Source organism: Pseudocercospora fijiensis (assembly GCF_000340215.1).
Source record: "Pseudocercospora fijiensis CIRAD86 unplaced genomic scaffold MYCFIscaffold_2, whole genome shotgun sequence".
Classification (NCBI taxonomy): domain Eukaryota; kingdom Fungi; phylum Ascomycota; class Dothideomycetes; order Mycosphaerellales; family Mycosphaerellaceae; genus Pseudocercospora; species Pseudocercospora fijiensis.
Genome location: NW_006921533.1, coordinates 5,679,075 through 5,697,413, shown reverse-complemented (window position 1 = coordinate 5,697,413; position 18,339 = coordinate 5,679,075). Strand labels below are relative to the sequence as shown.

The window sequence follows — 18,339 nt, the reverse complement described above, 5'->3', positions numbered from 1 at the left end:
CGGAAAATCTGATACTGAGGTCATGAATCGGTGACTGAGAGGCTCAAGGATTGCGTATGCCAAACATGATGTGCTGGTCGATAGCCATGTTTTGTTGGACGTCAAAGGTAGCGAGGCAGACAGAATCCAGATGTCGAACGTCAGGAGATAGTCTGAGAGGACGCTGAGGAATACGAATATGGACTAAGAAGTAGGTTAGTAGAAAAAGCATTCTCGATGTGCGGGTAGCAGCGCTGACCTGTAGTGCATCTGTGAGAGAGAGCATTGTGCTTGACAGTCGAGTTGCTGGGTAGCATTTGAATTACAAGATGAAGTCAGACGTGTGAAGCATTAATACGTCCACCCTTAGGTTCGTCGCCTACCTGACAGGTGACATAGTTTGCGAGTGGCATGTGGGCCTAGGCGATCCTTCCGCGGCAGAGTGTTCCGAAGATGTGTACAACTTGAGTATACACCAACTTGAGGCACTTTTGCTACCACTGAAGTCAATTCAAACAGGCTCATCGATCTCATCTCCGCTTTCGGCGGGCTATGCAGGCCTTCAAGAAGATTTCTATAATGCTTTTAGGAGGCTGCCTACTTCTCAGGCGCTTGCTATAACTTCCTTCCGCGTGAATCACGTTTTGCGAAAATCCATAGTCACGTTGAGTAGGTAGGACCGGACGACTTGCCGCCACACTTATTTTTTCGATAATAATAGTGTGTGATACCGTGGTTGCGGTAAGACTCCTCCCTTCCTGGAGCATGTTACGTTGACTAGTGCTCTATATCCTGGGATTGACTGGACGGTCTTTAGAGATGAATGTCGAACGGCGGACGCGAGCTTATTCGGGATTTGTTGCACTGTTCAGACTGAGTGGAACAAGGCAGTGTATGCAATCCCATCAACAGTGCTTAATCGAAGTAGCTTTGTTCCCGAGGGCATCGTGCCGAGTACAATGAGGCGGAAGATAGAATAGGATGCGGAACATCGCCATCGAGAGAATAGGGTGTGAAATGGATAGAGTGAATGCGAATTGAGCGGGAAAGGTTTGTGAACATTATTCGCACTACGCGTGCGATATTTTATCGTGAAGTCATCTAAGCGTAACAGTGTGTGTCTCCTTCACACTGATCTATGTATGTATGTACTCCATCCACGTGTATGCCTTTTTTATCGTAGGATGGAACAATTAATGTACAAGATTCCCAGGCCAACCGCCGGAATGTTGTAGTTTGCGCTGGCCGTATTAAAAGACATATGTGATCCAGGGAGCGGCAAGAATTCCGCCGGCGATGCATCGTGTTGAATCCAAGAGGCCTTTGTCGAACTCCAATTAGACGTATGGCTGGGAGCAATGTGGTGCTCAGCTCCTCAAGCTGCATCCCACGTGTCATGCCCTTAACGCCAAGTATACCTTCATGCTGTTCATACCGCAAGGACGGCAGCAAAGATCGCTACGACAGCAGCAACATTTGCGCCTTCAAAGGCCCGCATCGCTACTCCACCGGATGATTTTACTCCTCCATTGACACCGGTGGTTGATTTTGCAGGTGAATTGTCGCCTGAAGTGCTAGATGGCGCCCTGTTTGAACCACTTTCCGACGATTCAGGACCGGTAGTAGCCTGTGCATCGAGACCAAGGGTTATCGACGAGCCGTAAATTATGCCGTTAGTCGCCGCACTGATTATCTGACCGTTGAGGGTGGTCATCGGGCCTCCAGGCATCAAGGTGAGGGTTGAGTCAATAACTATGGCTCCTCCGTCCTGACTCTGAACTGCTGTCTCGACCTGACCGCCGATGGTGAGAGTTAAGATATCTGCATCACCAGATTCTCCAGATGCCGTCATTCCTGGCTGTAGGATGGGACCATTATTTGCAGCGCTCATGACGTGCCCTTGATACGGTGCTGCTTGGGCTTGATGATCATCGAAGGTGGCAGTAGCTATCGTCTCGAAAATGAGCCCTTGATCACCATACGTTGCAACAATGCCATCAGCGATGGTCTGCGCCGGACCACCTGAGACGAGAGTGACGGAACCCACAATAGCTTTCCTGTCACGACCATGAGCTTGGAATGTACGGCCGCCGATCGTGAAGTCTTTGTCCCATGGCTCTTTCGAAGGAACAAACGGATTCTCGCTATGTTGATTGGGCCCAGCAGCAGAGGACGGGTCATTGCCAGTATCAGTAGGTGCTGGCTGCCAAGGCTTATATCCCGCGCCTGAGCTTCCAGAGAGCCCAATTGGTATAGCGGTCGGCGTTGAAGTAGGCGCCGCGGCAGCTGAAGAAGGAGACGCTGGCATTGAGGTTTCCACCGGTTGCTCCATGGGATGGGTAGGTAAAGTAGGCATTGCCGCGGAAGCGACCTCTGTCAGTCGCAGCGGCGGATCCCAGAGCCCGTTGTACCACACTTGGCAATCTTTAAATTCGGGAGAGAGCTGCTTTATTTCGGGAGGGATCGCTAGCTGAGGTCGGAAATTGTTCTCATAGATGACACCGCAATACGTGTTGTCAAATGGGTCTCTGCAGATATTCTGGCCATTCCAAGCGCTCCAAGGGATAGGCGTATTGAAATCTGCATACGAAACGGGATACCTGGTAAAAACATCGTCAGACTCAGTTCCTAGTTCACATACAGCTTCAACAGTACCCTGTGACCGTGTCTGTCTCCATCAGACCCTGGAGACGATCCTGAGAATATCTCAGGCTCAGAACAGACTCAGACGGCATCGCTAGAATTGCGTCAGTCACAATCGTGCCACGCGTGCTCGAGCAGCGATTTACTGCATAGACTTCCGAGATGGAGATGTATGCAGTGCCTGAAGTGAATGTATGGCCATCGACCACAACTGTTTTCGAGCCATTGGCAGCATGTGGACCTTGATAGTTTTTGCCAGCGTACGCGGTAATTACAGCTCCCGGTCCATAATGGGTCAGACTGGCGGTCGGTGTCGATGCGCACAGGTCACGTTCCGCGGATGTTGGGAAGTAAACAAGCTCTACGCCATTACCATAGATGGTACATTGACCACAGCCGTATATCATTTCCGTCGCCGAAGAGTAGGCGGCTGCTGCGCTTTGGTTCAAACAGGGAGGGGTCACCAAAGCTGGAGGCGCAGTCATCGTAGGTGCAGTCATTGTAGGTGCAGTCATCGGAGGTGCAGTCATGGTCGACGCTGCCAACAGAGACTTGCTGTAATCAGCCCACAACGGATCACAGTCCTTTGGGCTGATCCGGCATGTTGGTGAAGGTGATGGATATTGACCGGTCCCAAGCGTATACACGATGGTGGTCGTGCCAGTGATCGGACCAGGATACGTCGACGTCACGGTCCCAATTGGTATGGCGGGTGAATAGGTAACACGCGGGTGCATGTCACATAGCGTCGTGGCATTTTCATAAAGCGTATATGTGGAAATGGAGGTACCGCCTTCCAATTGCGTTGTATTGGAGACATACTGAACTGACTTCGCCCATGCTGAGGATCCCGCGAAGTAAGAAGTTATTGCGTCCCGGCAAGCAGTGGCGTATGAGGAGCCAGATCCACTTGAAGGCAATGCACTGGTCTTGTTTGGGAAGTAGGCGCTTTGTGGTGGAATGGTCGGTGTCGCTTCGATGCTAGGCGAGTACGAGAAGATAGCCAACAGCAGGCTCGGGGGGAGTTGAAGGACCTTCATCACGCTCGGCGGTCGCAGCTCCGAGTGCGCGGGCGCGCGTCGCACAGTTGTTTGAGGGATGGGCTAAACCATAGCAATGATGGATAGCATGGGGAGAAAGCGAATGTGGTGTGTGGAAAGACGTGGTGAACGAGTGCAGTCTAGAGTCCTAGACGTTAATTGAGCCAACAATAGTAATGATCTCATCCCCAAGCATTGCACGTAAGCAACCAGGAACTGTCTCCGGGGGTACCCAGGTTAGTACACGGTGTACACCCTCTTTCAAAGTTTCGGCGGTATTATCATACCCTGTGGAAGAGCCTCCGAGCCCTGCGAATGCTGTTTCATCCAATGGGAGAAGCAGATTATGCCTGTATTCGGGCGGCGGACGGCGGACGCTACAAGCCGGTTCTTGACAGAGGGTGTATTACTCGGTTCTTGAAATAACCCAGTTACGGTGTTACCTAGTAGTCTCTCGTATTGTTCGACACTGGCTGCGTGACTGGCAGAGGACTAGATGGCAGCGAGTTACGCACGTCTGATGCAGGAAACACAGGGATACACCTTGGGAATCGGTTCCATACGGACACCATCGTCTGTACCATCTGTATCTGCCAAGGATGCGAGCCCGTATGCTACTACTCCACGCTTTGAACGCTGTCCACTATAACGCATGCTCTTATATTCCTGTGTCTTGCTCTTTATGTGCTTGCGCGGCTTACTATCAACTATTCTCTCGGATTGCTATCTGTCGATATGGCTGCAGGCTGTGCTCGAGTCTTATGTCTGGGCGTAAAATGTCTGCTGAGGTTGGTAATGCTGTTTGACGCCATTTAACTTGAGCGTCCGATTCTTGACTGCCGTGCTCGGATGTTACGGATGCGTGCCAAGTCATCAATGAGGTCCATTGGTACCTGTGGTCGGGTGCATAGGCTTGGTACCATAGCAAACGATGCTAGAGCAGAAGTCAGAGGCCAGGCGCACGGCTGATAACCATAGGAATGTCATACCCTTTGTGATACGCGTGAATCTTTCGCTTCAGCCACTCTGAGCGCATCTTCGCCAACAAGACTTGCACTTCCTCAGGCTTCCAGCCTAGGACGCGTGTGAGTGGCCCAACTGTGAAGCCCTCCATTCCCTCCAAGAAATTCAAGCAGCAGTACTAGAGGACCTGATCAGTACATGCTGCACAGTGTCCCGAGAAGCGAACTCACTCTACCGATCTCTTTCCATTTCGGATCCTTCGGCCAGTCATTGGAAGGGCGCTTGATGATCTCAAGATGAACGTCTTCGTACCCGGCATCCTCCAGCCATTCTTTATAGTTTTCCGCCGTCGGCACGACAGCTCCAATCTTTGCAAATGCCTCATACATCAGGGAGCACCATTTGAGAAGCGCAGAGTCCGGAGCCAGTGTGCCATCATCGCAGTATAGCTGGAATTCGATTTCAACAATTTGCATGCTCCCTCCCGGCTTCAGGGCATTGAAGGCACGCTTGTAAAACTCAGGATAATCTTTGACGTGCCCCACGATAAAGGCGTGGCGGATCATATCGAAGCGATCCGAGCCAAAAGTCCATTCTTTATCGAAATCATCGATTTCGAAGCGGCAATTCGGTGGTGTCCAGCTAGGCTGCACAGGGCTGCATGACAGGCATCAGCTTCTGGAGGGAGTCGATAGAAGCATGCTCTGCTCACCTCAAATCTGTTCCAATAAGCTGGCAATCAGGATACTTATCGGCCATATCGATGCACCAAATTCCGGTGCCGGTGCCCAAGTCCAGAATCTCAGTCGGCTCATCCACAAGAGGGCATAAAAACAGCTCTCCATCCATCTGCAGCTTCTGATTGTGGTGCTCGATGTCCATGCGCTCCATCTCCTGCTCATCATTGGGAAAGATATATTTCCCAGCCTGGAATGCATGATAGCGCCGGCCATGCTCGAATTGATAGTTGAAGACGGATTCGCGGAGGCTACTAGTGATGGAGGTGGTGCTGTCTGCTAACGACGCGGTTCCTCCAAAGGCGGAGTCCTGATCGCTCCAGCGGTCGGCTTCAATGTTGTCGTCGGCCATGCTTGACACGGGCTGTGTCTCTCATTGCCCTCTAGCCTTTCCCGCTCGTGGCAGATATGCTTGTGCGAAGGAGACATCGGTGGTCGCCATGTTGGGCAATTTCTGTGCGTCCCAGCAGGACGGATCGCTCTGCCGCACCACGACCGATGACTTGTGTGGTCGTGCGTTGGATGGCATCGCTTGCGACCAGGCGGCCGAATATGATGCGGGCGCGGCCGCGGCAGTGGACACCCCTGCCTCCAACCAAAAGCTAGCTCGTTCTACTCGGCCGTCGGCATTATTGCTCTTTGCGTTCGCACTGCCGTCACGGCGTCACGAGGCAGGAAAGGAGTAGTCAAGTAGGCACTACTCTATATACAGTAGTGTACGCGCTTTCGGATATTATTATGCCACTACTCTCGAACACCGGTCCCTAGCAAACAACTACAGTAGTATATATATAGTATGTACTATATGCCGGCTTATTCTTGTTAGTTAGTACGGGGAGAGCCCTATACCTCCGAGAGAGGCTTAGCGAGCAAACACACAGCTATTTTCTACTAAAATCTACTCTCTAGTCCTCTTTATAAAGCCTAGAATTCTCTAGTAGATCGTATCGTCGATAATCTAGTAGTATAGACCCTTCTAAGGTATTGTTAGCAGTTATAGTTAAGAAAGCTCGCATTAACGACGACTAGTAAGGCTAACTAATTAACCTCTTTAATAAAGGCTTTACTACTAAGCAAATACATAGCTTTACTAAGCTACTATTGTCTATCCGCTCTATATATCGATATTAATAGAAATAGCGGCTATTTAGTACCCTATATACTAATAATATAGGTACGCAATACTATAGATAGAAGGAAGCCCTCCTTACTATTAAGGTAGACTTCCTACTATCGTTTCTCGACGACCGGCCGGACGCCTACTTTATAGAGATAATCTAAGCTCTTTAAGACGAGTTTATAAGGCTACGCCCTATAAATAATAGCGGAAGTAGTAAGATTAAGCTTCGACCTACTCTAATCGGTAGGATATTAAAAAGGAACAAATATACGCGGAAGGACGTTAAGCGGCAAGCGAAGGAGCGTAACCTACTACTAAGGGCTCTATAGACGATTAGGTACGCAAAATAGCCCGTAGATCGATTAGTATTTATCGATAAGACTACTAGCAATTAGAAGACAGGTTAGCGGAAGTATAGATAGTCTCTAAGAGGTATAATCTATATCGATGTGTAGTATACTAAGAGGGAGGTGCGTTAGTTAGTACTGCCGGCTTTTACGATTTATAGATACTTACTGTATACCTATATATACTAAGGATCGATTAATAGTAACCGCTTCTATACCTAGATTACTAAGTAGGTGTTGCCGTGCCTCGAAGATAGTCCGCCGATAATATTTGTTATAGATAATACTAGTATCTATTATAGATTAAGGATTAAATAGGCAATACTTAACGCTAGACACCGACTCGAGTACTTACCGCCGTATTCGCCGGATTTGAATCCTATCGAAGGTAGCTTTAACCTACTAAAGAAGACGATTAAAAGGTATAGAAACTAGCAGCCGAAGTTCTTTAGCTTCTAGGACTACTTACTATATTGTCTCTACCGATATAGAGGCCGCCGTACGTATACGCTCTTCGCTTTTGCTAGTTATAACGTCGAAGGGGTAGATTTGCCGTACGATGCTTCCTAATTCGAGTCGACGGCTAGTAACGCTTAAAATATAATAGCGCTCGACCTAGAAGAATCCTAATAGATAAAGTAGGTTTAGAATAACGAGCCGTCGGTGCTTAACGACGTAGAAGCGCTGTATTTATTATATAAGGAAGATAACGAGGAAGAAGTAGAAGAAAAGGTAGATTTTAACGATTTCGAGTAATATAATTAGGTAGACTAGCGCGCGGCAAGCGCCGAAGCGTAGAGGCACAAAGAATATATACGAACGCTAGCCTTGCCTATTACTTATATTGTACTACAACTAACGCATTATATTAATTAATTATATATAGGCTAAATAAGTGCTATTACTATAGAAATCTCCCGCTTATTACAAGTTTATATATATTATAGTTATATAAAGAAAGGTATAGGAAGGAAGCTAAGATTCTTAAAAGTTCTCTCCTTCTTTAGTAGCGGCTACTTCCGCCGCTATAACTTTATCCTATTTCTTCCTTATAAACTCGATAATAGCTTTCTTTAGTCTTAACCGTATACTATCTACCTAGTTAAGTACCGCCGGCTAGTCGTCCTTTGTTAGGTTACAGATAGTCTCTAGTGTCTATCCTATACCGACGAAATAGGCGATATAAGGCTATAAATAGTTATAATCCTAGAAATCGCGGTAAAGGGCAACCTAGTCGAAGAATTCTACCGTTAGCTTCTCGTACTAAACGATATTGCGTAGTAGTCTAGTATTACGCAAACTAGTCTTAACTAGAGCTCGAATAGGTGTCTAACTTAGTATACTAGCAATAAGGCTACTGCCGCGTAGTTTGCTATCTAGAATGCGACTAAAGTCCTTACTAAAGTTGTTATAGATAATCGGCTAAATTCTACTACTTCTAACGGCTAGTTTACGAGGCGAGTCGTCCTCGTTACTACTACGGCGGTAACCTCTTATCTTCTAGATAGTACTCTTCTGCAAATTATTCTCGACCTTCCTCTTTATTAGCTTAATTTCTAACCTTACCGGTAACCTATCCTCGAGAGCGCCGGTTTGCTTATTAACCTTCTATTTACTAGAAGCGATCGCTTTACAACCCTTAATTATAGCCGCCTCGAAGAATAGAAAGTAGTTCTTACTACAGTCCTTTAGCTTCCGGTTACGCTAGTACGCATGCTTACTAGCCTTCTAGAAGTTCTTATAGTCCTTTATCGTATATAGGAAGTTACGGATAATCTAATAGTCGTAGCGCTTCTAAGTCTCGAGTTTAGCTATTATAACGCTAGCGTTAGCAAGCTAAACAGAGGTTAGATTAGAAGCCGGCTTCTTGCTAACTAGTATAGCCGCTACTGCCTTAGGTTTAATATAGAAGTCTATATCTACGAAGACATTCTTCCGCTTAGTAAGTACGAGTGCTTCCGCCTTATCTAGCGCTATTTAATATACCTTATCGCTTTTAATCTTATTACCTACTTAGTGCTAGTCGCCGTTAAAGGCTAACTTCTACGTGTCCGTATATTAGAGGCTATACGTAATTAGTATATAACCGGCTCGAGTGAAGCTAGGGTCTTAGTGCCTTAGGTAGGGCTTAGCGCTTAGCGTTAGGCTAACTAGCCTGCCTTCCTCCTTCTCCTCCTAGTTCTCTATCGAATACTACTTATACCTACTACCACCCTATCTACCTGCTAATATAACCCTTCTTATATAGTATTCGATTACCCTTTAAGGGTAGTAGCTAGATAGTCCTTATTTCAAGCTTTTAGCGGTATAGCTACGAAAACTATCGATTTAACTATATTACGCCCGAATAACGGGACCTATACGTACTATTCTATTAAAACAACCGTGCCAATTATTAAGCAAGGCCTTCTATACGGCCTATTATACTAAGTTAAGTATACTAGGCCGATATCTACTAATTCCGCTATATCCGTATCTTAGGGGCTAACAATACATTATTAGTATCGCCCCTTATAATAGCCGGTTTATTACGAAATAACAACCGTACTGCCGCTAGCAGCGCTAGCAACGACAACGCTAGTAGTACAGTACCTACTAAAGTGCCTACCGAAGCACCTACTAAAGTGCCTCCTACTAAAGAGCCTACTACTAGACCTGCCGAAGAACCTATAGTTCTAGGTAATAATCTAGAATTGCCTATTAACGACATACTTAACAACATTGTTAATCGACGATATAGCTAGCTAGCCTTTAGCCCTTAACTAGTAGGGAGACTTTAGGAAGCTACTTAAAATAGGCTTACTGCCCTACGTTAAGAACAACAGCTAAAGGATAATCTCCTCGAGATTCGCCGCCTATAGGAAGCCCTAACAACTACTGCTAAACCGGAACTAGTAGTAGGGCCTTCCTTACTACCCGTCCCTGTCTAAAAGAAGGATACTAAGCTTAAGGACTGTACCGTATTTAACGGCTCTAGTCGCAAGCAATACAATAATTATATACGCGATTATAAGCTTAACTAGCGAAACGCACCGAGGGCCCTTCTAGACGACTATTCGTTAGTCGTCTATGCTATGCAGTATATTAATAGAGACCTAAAGCGCACCTAGGATAACCATTTTAACTCCCTAGATAACTAGACTGCTATTTAGTAGCAAACCTACAAAACTATTATACTAGATACCCTTAGAAACCCTATACTAAGGCAATAATATGCTTAGGATTAGTACCTTCGAGCTAAACAAAAGACTAACTAATCGGCTCGCTTATTTAAGGCCTATTTAAAGACCCTTAAGGACGATTTGCTAGCTAAGACCGACTCTATCTAGATTTCTAAAATACGCCCTAAATTGCGATAGGAATTAGTCCTTAAATTAGACCGCCGCCGTATATTCGAACAGGCTAATCTAACGCGCATTTAATTCATAGTCGAAGTAGAAACAGCCGAACGGGCTGTTTAACTCTAATAGCGACTAGAATCGAGGATCCGACTAGCTAGTACTAACCGCGGTAACCGTAGTAGCTGCGGTAGAAACTAAGGAGATACTCCCTAAACTAACACTACTAACAATAGAAATAGTAACGACTAACGTAGAAGGGGCAGGGGCCGGTACCGCGGTAGAAACCCCTAGCGAGGAAGAGGACAAGGAAGGGGCTTATTTCTATATACCCCTAATCGTTTATCTAACTCTAGTACTAATTCGAGCGGACCTAGCGGTGCCCTAACTAGATATAAGTGCTTTAACTATAATAGTACCACTTATTTACTAAGCTAATATAATAGACCTCGAGACTAGGCCCGAGTCGACCGTACTACTACTAAGTACCGAAAGCACCTCTTAGTAGCTAACGCTACCTCTATAGGCTAACCTTCGAAAAAAGAGTAAGCGCCGCACTAACTGTTAGCCTTATACGGCGTAAGACTATCGACATTATGCTAGCTATTATACGTACCTATCTTATATCTAGGCCCGATACTAACTATAAAATAAAGGTTATACTAGACCCCGGAAATTCAGTTAGCGCCCTTATTAACTATCGCTTAGCTAAGCAATTAGACCTCCGACAATTGCCTAGGACTGACATGCTAGTCCTTGCTTAGTTTAATAACGCTCGGCACTTAACCTATAGGGCCTACTATGTTCCTATAGTTCTAAAAGACGACCTCGGAAATAAACGCCTACTAAACTTTACTACCTACGTAGTAGACATAGACAGCCTCCTATCCGATATTGTTATTAGCAACCCTGTTCTTAAGTACTATGCTATAGTTATAGACTTAGGTAGTTAACAATAGCGATTTAGAATCGCTAGGAAAGAGGATATTAAACATATTAATATTAGCGAGTACTCTAACGATATCCGGGTCCTGTTTATTAGCAACCTAATACTAGCCTCCGCCTTAGCTAATCCGACTACCGATCTGCTCGTTAGTAATAACGATAAACCTGTGCCCCCTAATAATCCTAATTAGCTTGCTCGTATACTAGAACCTATCCGAGAGACTTATATCGATATATTTAAACACTACCTAGTATCGACATTGCCTATATTTAAAGAGACGGATTATAAGATTAACATTATAGAGGGCAAAGAGGTTCCTTTTAGTCCCCTCTACAAGACTACAACCTTAGTAAGCGAGAGCTTGCTATATTACGTAAGTACCTAGAGGAAAACCTAGCTAATAGCCGGATACGATATAGCAACAGCCCTACTAGTGCACCTATCCTGTTCGTGCTAAAGAAGGATAGCGGCCTACGTTTATATATTAATTATAGAGGGCTTAATGCTGTTACTATTAAAGACCGCTGTCTACTTCCCCTTATTAATAAGACCCTCGATCGCCTTTCTAGGGCTTACTACTACACTATACTAGACATTAAGGATGCGTACTATCGTATCCGCATTCGTAAGGGTAACGAATAGAAAACAGCCTTCCGTACTCGCTATAGCTATTTCGAATACTTAGTTATGCTATTTAGCCTAGCTAATGCCTTTACAACATTCTAGTCCTATATTAATCGAGCCCTTTTAGGCCTATTAGACTATCTCTATATAGTTTACCTAGATAACATCCTAGTTTATATACATTTACCTAATATTGCAGAACACTAGGCCGTAGTACGTAAGGTCCTTAACCGCCTACGAGCCTATAGACTATATTACAAACCTTCTAAATGCACCTTTGCTACTAAAAAGGTGTTATTCCTTAGCTTCCTCGTATTAACTAAGGGTGTTAAGGCTAATCCTAATCGGATTAAAACCATTACTAAATAGCCTGTTCCTACGTTAATTAAGGAACTGCAGTCGTTCCTCGGCTTCGCTAATTTCTATTATCGCTTTATTAAGGGCTATTCGAGGTATGTAATGCTACTGACTAAGCTCACTAAAACCAAAGCTAACCTAACTAGAGAGTTTAAATAGACTAATAGAGCACAAGCCGCTTTTAACGGTTTAAAGTAGCGCTTTACTAAAGTCCCCTTATTATACTACTTCGTACTAAGCAAACCAATCCGTATTAAGACTAACGCTTTACAGTTCGCTATATTAGCTATAATGTCTTAGCAGTTAGATAGTAACTACTACTAGTACCTAATTGCCTTCTTTTTACGGAAGATAATCGATATAGAACGTCGGTACGAGACCTACGAGTAAGAGCTCCTAGCTATTATCGAGGCCTTTAAGCATTAGAGGCACTATCTCGATAGTGTATAGCATACTATTTAGGTCTATATAGACTATAACAACCTCCGTAGCATTACTAAGGTAACTAGGGTTATAGGTCGATAGGCTAGATAGGCCGTCTACCTCGCCGGGTTCGATTTTAATATATTACATCGGCTAGGCGTAAGTAACCCTACTAATAGCCTATCGAGGCGACCTAATTATAATAGCGAGACTTAGCAATCTATTAATTCTTTATTTCTAACCCTGCAGTATAAGATTGCTATAGCCCGTATTGTTAATAAGTACGCGTAGGATAAGCGGCTTACCGGACTCCGCGACGGCTTAAAGTATATTAATACTCTTGCTATATTAACAGTGCGTATTAAGGTAAGGGCTAAGGACACAGACAGGAGAAGTTATAATAACTCCCTAGTCGATATCGCTATATATAGTAATAGCGATTAAAGCACTAATATAGTTAATCCGGCTACTAGTACTATTAGATATATACAATACGTACCTCGTTTAATAGCGAGGGTGCTATTAAATGACCTTACAAATAGGGGTAGTTAATCGTTTATAGACGAGCTGTTACGTGCTTAGTAGAGGGACGCCTTTGCTACTAAACGTATCGATAGGCTTATAAGTAGGCAAAAGACTCGATCTAGCAAGAGTAACAATTAGTCGATCGATAACAAAGGTCATTTAAAGTTCAAGGGCAGATACTATATCCCCGCTAAACACTCGATCCGATAAGAACTTCTTAAGCGACACTATAATAGTAAGCTTGCCGGTTACTATAGTATAGAGAGGTCGTACGAGCTACTATCGCGTATATACTACTAGCTAAATAGTAAGCGGGATATAAAGGAATACGTTAATACGTGTGCCGTATACTAACGTATTAAGGCACTAAAGCATTAGCCTTTTAGCGAGTTGTCCTCCTTACTAATCCCTTATAAGCTATTTATAGAGCTTATAATAGACTTTATTATAGGCCTTCCGCCTACTAAGCGTAGGGGCAGTAAGGACGTGTATAATGCTATCCTTATTATAGTAGATCGATTTACTAAAGGCGCTCGATATATCCCGGCGCGTAAGGATTAGACTACTATTAATATAGTAGAGGCGCTATAGACTAACATCTTCTATACCTATTAGGGAACCCCTAAGGGGATAGTCTCCGATAGGGGCTCGACATTTATATCGCACTATTAGAGCGAATTATGCTTGTAGCTAAGACTGAAGCATCGGCTATTAACAGCCTTCTATCTATAGACTAACGGTTAGATAGAAAGGTAGAATGCTACGCTATAGCAGTACCTGCGCAGCTATATTAATAAGGACCCTAATAGATAGGTTAACCTCTTACAACTAGCTAAATTCGTATATAATAACAGTGTCTACTTATTAACTAAGGTTTTACTATATATAGCTATAATAGGTCAAAACGCTGCTATACTATAAGACCCCCTATCGCTCGAGGCCGAGCGTAAGGAAAGGGAAGCGCGTTAAGTACCCGAAACACTAGCGGCTATTAAGAGGGTTTAGAAGATGCGAGAAATCTATACTAAGATAGCCGAGAAGTTAATAAAGGCTTAAGAGTACTAAAAGACCTACTACGACAAGCACTATACGCTAATAACCTTTAAACAAGGCGACATAGTTATACTAAGTGCTAAGAACCTCCGTATCCGCAAACACCTATTACCTAATAGTAAAACAAGGCCTAAGCTCGCACTAAGATACATTAGCCTATTTCGTATCCGAGAACCGAAGGGCAATAGCTAGGCCTACTAGTTATAGCTTCTACCTTATTATACTATCTATAACACCTTCTATATCTCCCTCCTTAAACTATACTACTAGCGCGAAGGCGATAAAGCGCCTACTAAGTTAGAAGAAGTCTTAGCTAATAGTAAAGAGCTATAGTCTATAGAACGTATCCTAAAGCATCGGACTAGGTAGGGCAAGAAGGAGTACCTATTAAGATAGTAAGGCTATTTACCTGAATAGGACTTATAGGAAGCTAAAGCCTCTTTTAAAGACATAACTAAGTTGTTAGATAAGTATTGGACTAGCGTAAAGAACAAGAAGAAGGCTAAAAGTCCGTAATGTTACTAAGGCCTAGAACTAATGCTACCCCCGGGGTACTATTAGCTAACTAATTAGAGGCCGGCAAACTAGGACAATAAGACTATACTACTATAGTAAACGCGTACCGAGCATTAACAAACGCGCTATAATACGTTAACTAATCGCCTGCTCTTTTAAGAACTCTACCTCTTTACTAACGTATCCTATAGGTCCCCCTCTTATTCCTTTATTCTGTCGAAGCCTAAGGCCTAGGCAGTCGGTAGAGGCGGCGCGCGCGCGTAGGCGAATAGTGTTAGTAATAATAATAGTAACGACGGCGTTACGCTTATACTAAAGGGCGATACGGCCGGCGCGGCTATATTAGTAATAGTATTGCGGAGTATATTATTAGTCGAAGAAGGAAATCGAAAGCAAGATAAAGTTAGCGCTAAGACGACTAGCGCCGCTAATATTAATATTACTTGCTATTATTACTACGCCTATAGATACAACCTTACCTATACGACGAGCCTAAGGCACCTTTAATCAAAACTTTAATTAAAACTTTAAGCCGCTTAAAAGATTGAGTAGCTTAATAGACTAACTAACTAAGGGCAAAACTATAGAGCTAAGCTAGCTAGGGTCGATCTTGCGGACAATAGGTTACTCCTCGATCTATCTAATCCTTTAAGCGAGGCGAACCTCTACTACTATACTTATAATAGCCTTTACCTATAGAAACTAGAAGAACTAAGTTTTTTAAAAAGATATAATTAGTTGACACTTAAAGGCTACTAAACCTAACTAATTAGGGCTAGTAAAACTACGATAGTAAATAATAGCCCTCGTAATAATAAGAACAACCCTCGGAACGGACAAACCCTCGGAAGCGGACATTACTAGGTCTTTTAAGAGTAGACGCAAAGAACTCGGTACGATATTACTTAGAACGGAGGTAGGGCTGCAATACCTCGTATGTCTACCTATTATAGTAGGGAAGACGCGCTCGTATTATAATTAGTCGAAGGCCCTTAATTCTCGTAGATATATATTACTTTATAGTTCGTTATATATAGAGATAGCGCAGTTAGAAGTTGGAATTGTATTAGAAGGTAAGGTTTGACATAGTTATATAATTAGGTAGTTAAGTATTGAATTTAGCGCGGGCTAAGTAGCTTATTAGACTTGCTAAGTTAGCGGCAATAGAGGTCGTAGAATATAGATAGGCTACGAGGGCGCGGCCTTTAGAAGGGAAGCGTATATTAGAGGCTATACGTAATTAGTATATAACCGGCTCGAGTAAAGCTAGGGTCTTAGTGCCTTAGGCAGGGCTTAGCGCTTAGCGTTAGGCTAACTAGCCTGCCTTCCTCCTTCTCCTCCTAGTTCTCTATCGAATACTACTTGTACCTACTACTACCCTATCTACCTACTAATATAACCCTTCTTACACCGTACTAGCTCGAAGAACTACCCTCTACGGCCGCTAATAACCTTGCAACTAAGCCGCCTTCGCCGTCTACGAATAGCTATTCTAACCCTCCTCTTTACGAGCTATAATAAACGTTATAGGCTTACTTGCTAACTATCGAGCGGCGCCCTTCTTTACCGTATTAAACAACGTCTATTGTCCGCTATAATAGAAGACCTTATATTTAAAAGAGCTTAGAGTAGTAACTAGTACGTTGCTAGCAGCGAGGGCAGCCGCGTTACTAGTAGTAGTAGCGGCCTTCTACTTAGTATTAAAAGAGGAGGCAATAGAAGTAGTAATAGAGGAAGATATATCTAAATTAGGTAGTAAAGCCTAGACCCCGTAGTAGTTCGGTTTCCGAACTACTAAACGTATATAGTTTGGTTTCTTAGCGGCGAACTAGCTCCCTAGTTCCGGTTTGGTTTTTTCGAACTATATAGATTCCTAGTTTAAACTAGAGACTGTATTAGTTTTACTATAAGGACACTCTTATTCGACTGCCGGCTACGATTGCCGGCTATAATAGTAACTCTATTACATTTACTACGCTCTTTTGCCGTTGCTAGGGCGTAGTTGCCGTTGCTAGGGCGTAGTTGCCGTTGCTAGGGCGTAGTTTTACTATAAGGACACTCTTATTCGACTGCCGGCTACGATTGCCGGCTATAATAGTTACTAGGTTGTATTTACTACGCTTTATTACCGTTACTAGGGCGTGGTTGCCGTTGCTAGGGCGTAGTTGCCGTTGCTAGGGCGTAGTTGCCGTTGCTAGGGCGTAGTTGCTATTACCGGGGCGTAGTTACCGTAGTTGCGAAAGCTTACCTATATAACGTTACGTAGGCGGCAACAATTAGGGCTTCGCGATATTCTTATACTTTCAACTTCTTCCTCTATACCTATACCGACAATAACTACTATACGCTGCGCCCCCGCCCCTTTCCCTTACAATAGTAAGAGAGAAGCGCGCCGCGCGCTAAATAGAAGATAGAACTAAAGACCGCGAGTTTGTTTTGCCTAAGCGTCTAACTAAAAAGCGTAAGACTAAAGAGGAGTACTCTACGAAGAAGAATTCCGTACGAGACCGCGAGAGAAAGGACAAGATAGATAAGGATAAAAGAGCTAAGGATAAGAGAAGAAAGGCGCGGAATAAGGCATTCTATCGATAGCTAGCGCCTATAGAAAAAAGTAAAGGTTAGAATAAGAAGATAACCTAAGAGAAGGCTAAGAGGAGGAAAGAATTGCAGCTAGTTTTCGAGCGTAAAGTTCTAGCAGCGTAAGTTAATCTAGCTAGCGGCCGTAGCTAGTAGCTATAGCCGGCAGCCGTAGCCGGCAGCTATAGCCGGTATATTTTTCTTTAACACGTTAACTAATAGCATTTAGACCTATAGCCGCTACCTCTATCGATACGACCGATAGTAACGGAGATGTTTAGATAGCCGAGAACAATAATGCTAGAGTTTAGGATACCGCGATAGAGCTTAATACTACGAATAAAGGAACTGAAAAAAGCGAGGAGATACTATACGTCGATCTAGTAACAGGTATAGTCTTAGGGCCTAACGCTATAGACGATAAGCGCTAGGAGTAGATCGAGCATAGTTAAAGAGACGAGATACTAGTAAAGGGCTAAGGCATAAGTCCTATCAATCTAGAAAATTATAGTTAAAGCTACTACGAAAAGCTAGTAAGGATTAGAATCGAGACTAGTCGTCTTTATATCCTCGATATAGAATAGAAGTTTCTTTATTAGTATTAGAGCGAAGCCTTTGCGTCTATAAAGGCAAAGTAGCTTGCGATTAATGCGATCGGGGCTAGGTATCTAGGGACGGTAGAAGTGTTACTATAGGAGGAAGGGATATAGGTAATTATTCTATACTCGGTATATGTAGCCGGCGTTCGTAGCCGGCAGATACTAACAGTTAAATAAAAAGCGTTTCTCGAAGGTAGAGTGCTACTACTATATGAAATCTTTACTAAGGCAGAGAGGGCTTGTATCCGGAATCTAAGCTGCTAGTAGGATAGGTTAGCGTTAGAATTCTCTAAATCTCTATATAAGCCTCTAAAGGATTACCTATTTCAGCGATACGGCTTTATCTCGACTACTCCGTAGGCACCCGAAGAAGCTCGAGCGCTCTCTAAGGTCTTTACTAAGAAGCGGAAGGAGTTCGAGGATTAGGATTAGTTAATAGAGCTATTAGTTAGTCTTAGGTTTCGTAGTTAGACTCGGTTTAAGCATTTGCTTATCGAGTGTCTTATACTAAAAGAGGATAGATTAAGACTACAAACGAGCTTAGATTCGTTA

The 18,339-nt window shown here is 43.8% G+C and overlaps 3 protein-coding genes across 3 annotated transcripts; all 3 read right to left on the bottom strand.

Moving 5' to 3' along the window:
- Positions 1-1,018: 1,018 nt before the first annotated feature.
- Positions 1,019-2,503, bottom strand: MYCFIDRAFT_210535 (uncharacterized protein). Its single transcript, XM_007925601.1, has one exon. The coding sequence runs from the start codon at positions 2,333-2,335 to the stop codon at positions 1,409-1,411; it is 927 nt and encodes a 308-aa protein (XP_007923792.1). The 5' UTR covers positions 2,336-2,503; the 3' UTR covers positions 1,019-1,408.
- A 121-nt stretch (positions 2,504-2,624) lies between these two features.
- Positions 2,625-3,764, bottom strand: MYCFIDRAFT_214293 (uncharacterized protein; the record flags this gene model as incomplete). The annotated part of the gene is made up of 1 exon (XM_007925600.1): positions 2,625-3,764. The coding sequence occupies exon 1, from the start codon at positions 3,660-3,662 to the stop codon at positions 2,625-2,627; it is 1,038 nt and encodes a 345-aa protein (XP_007923791.1). The 5' UTR covers positions 3,663-3,764.
- A 309-nt stretch (positions 3,765-4,073) lies between these two features.
- Positions 4,074-5,748, bottom strand: MYCFIDRAFT_210534 (uncharacterized protein). The gene is made up of 4 exons (XM_007925598.1): positions 5,338-5,748; positions 4,856-5,282; positions 4,652-4,803; positions 4,074-4,596 (listed from the first exon to the last, which is right to left on the bottom strand). The coding sequence occupies exons 1-4, from the start codon at positions 5,712-5,714 to the stop codon at positions 4,536-4,538; spliced, it is 1,017 nt and encodes a 338-aa protein (XP_007923789.1). The 5' UTR covers positions 5,715-5,748; the 3' UTR covers positions 4,074-4,535.
- Between the last annotated feature and the right edge of the window lie 12,591 nt (positions 5,749-18,339).

Coding starts and splice junctions, on each gene's coding strand:
- MYCFIDRAFT_210534 (XM_007925598.1), bottom strand. CDS start 5,714: ATGGCCGACGACAACATTGAAGCCGACCGCTGGAGCGATCAGGACTCC. Junction 5,283..5,337: donor CTTATTGGAACAGATTTGAG/GTGAGCAGAGCA, acceptor CCTGTCATGCAG/CCCTGTGCAGCCTAGCTGGA. Junction 4,597..4,651: donor ATTCACGCGTATCACAAAGG/GTATGACATTCC, acceptor CTTCTGCTCTAG/CATCGTTTGCTATGGTACCA.
- MYCFIDRAFT_210535 (XM_007925601.1), bottom strand. CDS start 2,335: ATGCCTACTTTACCTACCCATCCCATGGAGCAACCGGTGGAAACCTCA.